We start from the raw sequence: 10,647 nt of genomic DNA on the forward strand, positions 1-10,647 counted from the left end.
TTAAGTTTGAAGTGTTTTTGGAGATTTTCATTTTATCCTTCTATTATTGATTTCTAGTTTGTATTTATTGTGGTTGCAGAACACCTTCTGTATCATTTTAATTACTTTAAATTTGTTGAGGATTGTTTTATGGCCCAGGATAAAATCTACCTTGGTATATGTTCTGTGAGCACTTGGAAAGGGTATAATTCTGTTCTTCTTGAGTGAAGTGCTCTTAAGTGTAGTGCTCTATAAATGTCTACTAGATCCTGTTAGCTGATGGAATTGTTGAATTCTTGCTGAGTTTGATCTACTTCTTTGTCAATGGTCAAGAGAAGTGTTAAGGTCTCCAAACGACAGCTGTGAGTTTGTCTATTTCTCTTTTCAGTTCTATCAGTTTTTACTTCACATATTTTGCAGCTCTTTTGTTTCATACATGTACATTTAGGATCACTATGTCTTCTTAATGAACTGACTTTCTTATCACTATTATGTTCCTTTCTGCCTCTGGCAATTATATTTCTCTGAAATCTCAGGTACTAATATAGCCATACCTGCTTTCTTTTATTAACATATTTATGATATATCTTTTCCCATCCTTTTACTTTTAACTAGCTTGTATTATCATGTTTGAAGTGAATTTATTACAAACAGTATATACTGAAGTCATGTTTTTTAATCCATTCCACCATCTTCTGTCTTTAACTGGTGTATTTTGATCATTTACATTTAATGTAATTATTCATAAGCTACAGTTTAAGCCTCTCATTTTATTTTTTAAAGATTTATTTATTTTAGAGAAAGCATGTGTGCGTGCGCATGCACACACAGGGGAAGGGACAGAGGGAGAGGGAGAGAGAATCTCAAGCAGATTCCCAGTTGAGCTCAGAGCCCAATGTGGGCTCAGTCTCAGGACCCTGAGGTCATGACTTGAGCCCAAATCAAGAGTCAGATGCCTAACCAACTGAGCCACCAAGGAAGGCACTCCTGCTATTTTATTTTTTGTTTTCTGTTTGTTTGGGGTTTTTTTGTTTGTTTCTGCTTTCCTTTTCTCTGTATTTCTGTGGATTACTCAACCATTTCTAAAATTTTTATCTTTATTTATCTATAGTGTTTCTGAGTATATTGCTTTATAAGGCTTTTTAATGGCTGCTTTAGTTATTATATTATGTACAAATAACTTCTCATAGTCTACTAGTGTCATCATTTCATATGTTTGAATGAAGTATAGTCTCCTTACTCTCTCTCTCTCTCTCTCTCTCTCTCTCTCTCTCTTATTAACATTGTCTTGGTTACTCCACAGTCAGAACCACATCAGGCAGTATTATCATTTTTTAACATAATTTAGAAAACCCAAGAGGGAAAGAAAGTCTACTATATTCACCCATCTTTTACTCACCATGCTCATTCTTCCTTCCTTATGTTCCAAGATTCCTTTTAAAATTATATCCTGTGTGTTTAGAGAACTTCTCTTAGCCATTCTTTTAGGATCAGTCTGCTGATGACAAAGTCTTTTAGTTTTCCATCACCTAAGAATATCCTGATGTCCTCTTTATCCCTGAAGGATACTTTGAGTATGGGATACTGGGTTGACAGTTCTTTTCTTTCAGTCACTAAAACATCGTGTTACTTGCTTCTGGCCTCTATCATTTCTGATGAGAAATCCTCTATCATTCACATTGTTTTTACCCTGTAGGTAATGTGTCGTTTTTCTCTAGATGCTTTCAGGACATTTTGCCTTAATTTTCAGAAGTTTGACTACAGGGACACCTGTGTGGCTCAGTGGTTGAGCACCTGCCTTGTCTCAGGTCATGATTTGGGGGTCCTGGGATTGAGTCCTACATCAGGCTCCTTGCAGGGGGCCTGATTCTCCCTCTGCCAATGTCTCTGCCTGTCTGTGTGTCTCTCATGAATAAATAAATTAAATATTTAAGTTTCACTACAATATGTCTTGGTGTGGATTTCTTTGGATTTTTCCTGTTTGGAGTTTGCTCAGCTTCTTAAATATCCACGTTCTTGTCTTTTGCCAAATTTGAGTATTTTTCAGCCCTATCTTCCTTCTCCTTTCCTTCTAAGACTTCAATGACACAAATATTACATCTTTTGTTATTTTCCCATACATCTGGGAAGGTCTGTGCATTTATTTTTTAGTATATTTTCTTTCTTGTTCAGTTTGGGTAACTATTGTTCTTTCTTCCAATCAACTGATTCTTTTGTCTCTTTCCTCCATTCTGCTGTTAAGGCTATCCACTAAGCTTTTTATTTTGTTTATTGTACATCTTGGTTCTAAAATTTCTATTTGGTTCTTCTTCGTATTTTCTGTTTCTTTACTGAGACTTTCTTTTTTAAATTTTATTAATTTTTACATTTTAATTCCAATATAATTAATATGCAGTGCTATAATACTCTCAGGTGTACAATATAGTGATTCAACAATTCTATACATTACTCAGTGGTCATCATGTAAGTGTACTCTTTAAACTCCATTTCCTGTTTCACTCATCCTCCTGCCCACCTCCCCTTTGGTTACTGTCAGTTTGTTCTCTATTGTTAAGAGTCTGATGGAGCATCTGTGTGGCTCATTTGGTTGGGCATCCTACTCTTGATTTCAGCTTGGGTTATGGTCTTGGAGTCATGGGATGGAGTGCAACATTGGGCTTATGCTCAGTGCAGTCTGCATGTTCGTCTCCCTCTCTGCTCCTCCCCCCACTCGCAGGCAAAGTGCTCTCTCTATCATAAATAGATGGATAAAATCTTTTTTTAAAAGACTGGTTTTTGGTTTGTCTTTCTTCTTTTTATCTTCCTTTGTTTTGTTTCTTAAATTCCACATCAGAATGAAATCTTATGGTATTTGTCTTTCTCTGATTGACTTATTTCACTTAGCATCATACTCTCTAGCTCCATTCATGTTTTGCAAATGGCAATATTTCATTCTTTATATGGCTGGATAATATTCCATTAGGTACATGTATCTATATATACACATACAAACACATATACATATATATGTCAATATATATATATATATATATATATATATATATATATATATATATATAATCTCTTCTTTATCCATTCATCTATCAGGGGACATTTGGGCTGCTTCCATAATTTGGCTATTGTAATAATGCTATAATAAACATAGGGATGCATATATCCTTTTGAATTAGTGTTTTTATGGGTAAATGCCTAGAGTGCAATTACTGGATAATAGGGTAGTCTATTTTTAATTTTTTGTAGACCCTCCATAATGTTTTACACCGTGGCTGCACCAGTTTGTATTCCCACCAACAGTGAACAAAAGTTCCTTATTCACCATATCCTTGCCAACACTTGTTGTTTCTTGTGTCTTTTATTTTAGCCATTCTGACAAGTACGAGGTGATATCTCCTTGTAGTTTTGATTTGTATTTTCTTGATGATAAGTAATGTTGGGCATTTTTCCTGTGGCTCTTGGCCATCTGGATGTCTGCTTTGGGCAAATGTCTGTTCATGTCTTCTGCCCATTTTAAATTGGATTATTTGATTTGGGGATGTTGGATTGTGTAAGTTCTTTATATATTTTAGATACTAACCCTTTACTGGATATTTCATTTGCAAATAAATGTCTTCTCTCAGTTGGTTGTCCATTAGTTTTGTTGATGTTTCCTATCTTTGCAGAAGCTTTTTGTTTTGATTTGGTCCCAATAGTTTTTTGCTTTATTATTCCCTTGCCTCAGGAGAAACATCTAGAAACATGTTGCTATTGCTGATGTCAGAGAAATTACTGCCTGTGCTCTCTTCTAGGATTTTTATGATTTCAGGTCTTACATTTAGATCTTTAATCCATTTTGAGTTTATTTTTGTGTATGGTGTAAGAGAGTGGTGAAGTTCCATTCTTTTGCATATAGCTGTGAGTTTCTTCAACACCATTTGTTAAAGAAACTGTCCTCCTCCCATTGCATATTCTTGTATCTTTTCAAAGATTAATTGACTGTAAAATCGTGGGTTTGTTTCTGGGCTTTCTATTCTGTTCTTTTTATCTACATGTCTATTTTTGTGCCATGACCATGTTGTTTTGATTACTACAGCTTTGTAGTGTAACTTGAAATCTGAAATCGTGGTAATTCCTGCTTTTCTTTTCTTTCTCAAGATTGTTTTGGCTGTTCAAGGTCTTTTGTGGTTCTGTACAAATTTTAGGATTATTTGTTCTAGTTTTGTGAAAAATGCTGTTGGTATTTTGATAGGGATTACATTGAATCTATAGTTTGCTTTGGGTAGTATAAATATTTTGACAATATTTGTTCTTCCAATATATGAGCATGGAATATCTTTCCATTTGTGTTTGTCATAACTTTAGAAATATTTTGGTGGTGGTTTTTCAACCTTTTTTCATGAACAAGATAGAACCATTATACCTTCTGGCTGTAAGCAATGACGCTTGCTTTTATTCTCCATCTTGCATGGAGAATATTTTTTTCCAATAGCCCATAATAGCCAAACTTATTGCAACTGATGCCAACTTCCCATTTTGCAACTCAGAAATGTCAGGGTTTCATACTTGTTCACCATTTTATGTTTGTTCCATTTTTGTTTTGTATTTTCTAATTTTTTATTTTAAATTTTATCTATTTCTTTCTGCATTCATATGAGCTTGCTTCACCAGTTTAACAGAAAACTGTGCTATTTTTACTTTTTAATATTTTGTTTCAATATAATATAAATACAACTGCTACTTTGTTATTATTTTTACAGTGTCACATAAATTTGTAAACAAAGTCAATTTTTTGGTTGGAGAACAGTGGTTTAATTAGTCGCATAATTTGATGATGTTCAACTGTAGAGAATATAGACTTTATATGAGAGACTTACACAGATGAATTTTGCTTCCATGAATGAGACAAATTCATTTTTTTTTTTTGAGAGAGAGACAGAGAGTAGAAAGGTAGAGAGAGAGGGAGAAGGACAAGAGAATCTCAAGCAGGCTCCATGCCCATTGCAGAGCCCCACACAGGACTGGATCTCACAACTCTGAGATCATGACCTGAGCCAAGAATCTGATGCCTAACCAACTGAGCCACCCAGGCACCCTGAGAAAAAGTTCATCTTTAAATAGAAACCAAAAACAAAATACAGATACATGACAGAGAAAGCAATGTATTTACTTATTTTAGGATAACTAAACAAAACCAGATAGACAAATACCATTTCTTATATATCTGTATGTCTAATTTCAGCATATAATTCTGTTTTAACTGACATCTCTATTATACATAGCTTACAAATCTATAAACATGCCCATATAATAACATTTGAATTTTTCATAGTTTAGTATCTATTTAATAGTTTTAAAATTGTAATGGAAATTTCAAATCAAGTTAACATAATTTTCATTTAAAGTTAAAACATCATTATGAAGAAACCTTAATAAGATTTAGGAAATTTATACTTGTTTAAGATCATATAGCATAGGGTTACAAAGAAATACTTATTTTGGTCAAAATGTGTTCTATGTGGATAATTCCAGTCTTAAAAATCTGCTTTTCATCCCAGATAAAAGAGTTTGCTGAACAACAAAATAAATAATGATAGCACTGGATTATAACCTAAATAATAAAATATCCATGAGTCTATATATACAGGAATCAGGGAAATAGAAAATTACCACTCGAATGCCACAGTGTTAACTGCCATCAGAAGTAGCCAGCAATAGATACTAAAATTAATGAGCAAAAATTTAAGCAGAAACATGATATTTGCATAATTTCAAAGTGTCTCTCTCCAAGTACTTATTAATTACAAAGAGAAAAATAGCAACTGTACAGTGGAGAAGCTTGACATAGTACCTTAAGTGAGTGATGAGGATTAGTATTACCTTAACACTACTGAACTGTACGCTTAAAAATGTTTGATGTGGTAAATTTTTTGTTGCCTTTAACCACAATGTTTTAAAAGATTAATATTACTGCTCAATAGGACACAATGACATCATGTACCCCCTGATAATGACAATTTGAGAAGGATACAATATCATGTCTGTGGTATTCTTCCCAATAATGCAGAACATCAATCTAACCTAAAGAAGGACAATCTGAAATTGAGGGGCATGTTTGTTAACTAAACTTATTATGGTAATAGTTTCACAATACACATAAGTAAGGTAATTATGCCATACACCTTGAGATTATATAGTGCTACAGTTATATCTCAATAAAACTGAAAAAGTTGAAAAAAAAATAAAATCTAGTAATATGTGAAAATGTATCTTTTCTTAAGACTACTTAATTGGTATTCATGATCATTTTTTCCTTAATATCTTTTTATTTTATAGTTGTGTGCTAGCACTTGTTAACTATAGTAAGCCTAATTTATTTTTTCCTTACCTACCTTTCATTCCCCACACTCAAATATCTGCTCTGTGATAAGGAATGGAATGGACATCTGGGTATAAAGAGAAGCTTGAAATTTGCCTTAGGCCATAAACAGCCATTAAAAACTCACATATAACTTAACTTTGGAAAACATTCTTGAACTGAATCTCTTTAGTCTTATATCTGCCTTTATTCACCTTTCAAATAAGTCAATCCTTTTTTTTTCTTTTAACCTGTCTTTCCTGATTATCTATGAGGACACCATTCACCAGGCATTCGTGTTATTATGAATGACGACATGCAAGATTTTGAGTCAAAGATGATCTACACATACTGAGGCACAAAAATCTAGAAACTTCTGAGTAATGATAAACTATATTTCTGCTTCTCAAATCTAATTGCTTCCTGATATATCAAAACTAGAACCTAGTTTTCTTCCCTATGCATGCATAACTGTCTACTGGAAAATAATTTAAAGGCAAAATAACCAGATCTTTCTATGAAACTAAGCATTTCCAGGGCCAGGAGTAATGAACCCAAGGGAGACATAAATAATGGCTGCATATAGCTCATAAGTAAGAGCTACATACAGTTGTCGGATACTCGACCATGATCCTCTGACCCCTGAGACCTATTCCTCTCAGAATCTGGTGGTAAACTGGAGCAAGCCTCTGTTTTTGCCTCTCCAGTGCCATGGGGGAAGGGAAAGTTGGGCATAAAGCGCTTAAGAAACCGAAACTCACTATTGCTGGTGCCAGTGGCTGAGCACATTTCATAGGGACACGGCTGAGATAAAGACCCACTGGCCCCTCCTTGTACCAGGTTGTTAGGGAAATTACAGTCATCATAGAAATGCTCTTGAACTGTGAACTTTTCTCTATATTTAACCTTCTGGTAGATGTGAAGAACAAAGATCACTGTGACAGACAGGAGAAAGAGAAAGGAAAGCACAGCTAGAGAAATGACCAAATATTTAGTGGATGGATTTACCCTTGTAGGATTCTTGGATGGATTCCGGAATTGCAGATAAGGTTCAGAAAATCCATCTACCAGCAAGATGTTGAGTGAGGCAGTAGTGGAAAGAACTGGTTGGCCATGATCTTGAACAAGAACGATCAGTTTCTGAATCATAGGGTCTCTCTCAGATATCTGCCGCAATGTACGGATTTCCCCATTTTGCTGTTGAACAGAGAATAACCCAGGGTCAGTGGCCTTAAGGAGATGATATGAGAGCCAAGAATTCCGACCTGAGTCACCATCCACAGCCACTACCTTGGTTACCAGGTAGCCCACATCTGCAGACCTGGGCACCAAGTCATTGCAGGGTGAGGTGCCATTCTGCAGTGGGTACAAGATCATTGGGCGGTTGTCATTGTCATCCAGAATAACCACTCTGACAGTAACCTGGCTACTCAATGACAAGAAGCCCCCATCAGTTGCCTTTACCACAAACTGAAAATCTTGAATGGCCTCATAATCAATGGTTCTCAGTGCATAGAGCTTCCCGTTATCTGAATTTATGGAGATATAAGCAAACACGGCTAAATCTCCACTTTTTGGAGGCAGCAAAGTATATGTTACTTGGGCATTCTCACCCAAATCTAGATCTTCAGCATGAACTTTGCCAATAAAAATTGCTGGGCTGTTGTTTTCTCGAACAGTCAAAATGTAGGAGTCTTCCTGAAATACTGGGGGGTTGTCATTGATGTCAGATATTAGCACCTCAATCACAGTTTCTGTGAACAGACTGGGTGGCCCAGTATCCATGGCAACAACAGTGACATTGTAGCCGGAAACCTCTTCCCGATCCAAGCCTCTGTCAGTAACCAGTGAGTAAGAATTCCGGAAAGTAGGTTTGACTGCAAAAGGAAGGTCTTCTCTGAGGAAGCAGATGATTTTTCCTCCCACCTGAATGTCCCGGTCTCGAATAGAGAAAAGGGCTACTACAGTTTGTAGTGGGGAGTCTTCGGGGAGAGGGCTGGATACAGAGGAGACTGTCACCTCAGGAGGATTGTCATTCACATCCACCACTTCCACCAGGACTTTGCTGTGGGCAGAGAGGCCCCCTCCGTCTGTGGCTTGAATGTCAATATCGTATGTTTCAATTGCTTCAAAATCTAGGGGCCCTCTTAGTCGAACCTCTCCAGTTTGAGAGTCAATCTGAAATGTCTGGAGAATTGTTTCTGGGTTTTGAGCTAAGGAGTACGTTATTTCCTTGTTGGAGCCTTCGTCCAGGTCTGTGGCACTCACAGTGGCCACCAAAGAACCATTGGCGCTATTTTCCGGCACCTGAACGCGGTACACCAGTCTAGAGAACTGAGGTACGTGGTCATTGACGTCCAGAACCTCCACGCGGATGTGGGCGATGCCAGATTTGGGTGGGGACCCGCCGTCCACCGCCGTAATGGTCAGGTTGACTTCAGGCTGCTCCTCTCTGTCCAGAGGCTTATCCAGGACCAGCTCGGCATATTTGGGCCCTTGGCTGCGAAAACGGGTGTGCAGGTGGAAATACGCGTTGGGGCTCAAGGTGTAGTTCTGAAGACCATTGAGGCCCACGTCCAGATCCTGGGCGCTCTGCAGAGGAAAACGTGAACCCAAGGGTGTGCTCTCCGGAATCTTTAAAAGCGGCTGCTTGTTCAGGAAAATCGGGGCATTGTCATTGATATCAAATACCCTGACCTCAGCACGAAAGGACTGCAGCGGCTCCACCAGGACTATTTCAAAGTGCAGCACACACGGGTCAGCTTTGCCACAAAGCGACTCCCTATCCAGTTTCTCCTTCACGAACAGATCCCCTGTCTTGCGGTGGAGCCGGAAATGCACTTTGCTGCCCTCGGAAACCAGTCGCGCCCCCCGCGCAGCCAGCTTCCCTACCTCCAGCCCCAGGTCCTTGGCCACATTAGCCACAAACGAACCACTCTCCATCTCTTCCGCCACCGAATAGCGGATAGTGGCCGCGCTCCCCGTAGATATGCACAACAAAAAGAGAAGAGACCCTACTTGCCTGCTCTGCAAGAATTTTCTGCGCGCAACCGCCATCCGTTCTCACAAGTGCACTCTCTGCAGCAGCCACCACCTGTTGCGGATATACTTCACTTTTCTGCCGACAGGTTCCTGCAACTGCAGGCGCTGAGCTTTGCTCGGCTCTAACCGCAGCGCCATCAACCGCTAGCCGCGCCCAGTAAGCTGTTTTGCACTTGGAAGAAAATTTGCATTGAGCAACTCAACTCCCCAGTCTATCCACTGTATTAATAGGTATGTTCTCATTCCGGAGATCAGGTAGAGGATGAAAGTCGTTGCCAAAGCAACGGCTGACTCGCCTTTTAATTCCCTTTCAGAAAAAAAGTCCTTGGGAATTAAAAAGCCAATGAGGTTACTTAAACTGAAGTCGCCTACCTGAGAGCCAGCCGGCTGGTGCCGCTGCGGCAACCGGCAAACACTGAGGAGTAAGCAAGCTATTTTGAATACTCCACACAGTCTGCCCTGAGATCCAGGGAGAGGCAAAAACGTCCTGGAGCCGGATGGCAGGAGGGCAGAGAGGGATGGAGAATCGGAGACAGTGATCAGCAGGAAAAAGAAAGGGGACAGACAGATGTTTCCTTCAGGAACCTGGTGTCCATTGATAGAGTAACTGGCTTTGATTTGCATAAATCCATTCCTTTCCCAGAACACTCAAACACTCAGGAAACAGTTGGTTTGGCACTTATGATTATGATGGTATTAGTATTTTTTGATGGCATTAATATTTACTGAGTATGGTTCCATATAGTGCTGGTACTGTGTTGTTTACGTGCATTATCTAGTTAAATCCTTGCAACAACTTCATGAAGCACACATCAGTATTTCTTTTTCTTCTTCTTCTTCTTTTTTTTTTTTTTTACAAAGAAACTGAGACTGGATAAGTTATGTCACTCTCCTAAGACCCCCTAACTTAATAAATATTAGAGAAGGAATTCAATTTAATTTTGTCTGACTCCAGAGTCTATGCTGTTAATTAGTACATTACTGTTTCCCAGATAACATGGTGGATAAATGAAATGAAGTTGTTTGGCATTGGATTAGAAAGGAAATGAAATAACAGACAACTTACATATATTGAAAACAACCTGAGAGAAAGTTGGGAGATATTTGTTCAGAGTTTCTTTTACAATCATAGGATCGTAGAAGGTTTAAGAATGATAAGCCACCTCAAAAAAGATGGATCCCTCAATCTACATTACAAATCTTAACATTTGGCTTAAGTGTGCATCCCTAAACAGCTTAATTTTGCCTCTTTAAAAAACTACATAAAGAAATACAATAAAGTATATGAAAGGTAA

General features: G+C 38.0%; 1 protein-coding gene across 1 annotated transcript; it reads right to left on the minus strand.

Annotated features, from left to right (window-relative positions):
• Positions 1 to 6,910: 6,910 nt before the first annotated feature.
• On the minus strand, positions 6,911 to 9,367 carry PCDHB1 (protocadherin beta 1). Its single transcript, XM_055330994.1, has one exon. The coding sequence runs from the start codon at positions 9,365 to 9,367 to the stop codon at positions 6,911 to 6,913; it is 2,457 nt and encodes an 818-aa protein (XP_055186969.1).
• Between the last annotated feature and the right edge of the window lie 1,280 nt (positions 9,368 to 10,647).

Source organism: Nyctereutes procyonoides, unplaced genomic scaffold (genome assembly GCF_905146905.1).
Source record: "Nyctereutes procyonoides isolate TBG_1078 unplaced genomic scaffold, NYPRO_anot_genome, whole genome shotgun sequence".
In the NCBI taxonomy this organism is placed as follows: domain Eukaryota; kingdom Metazoa; phylum Chordata; class Mammalia; order Carnivora; family Canidae; genus Nyctereutes; species Nyctereutes procyonoides.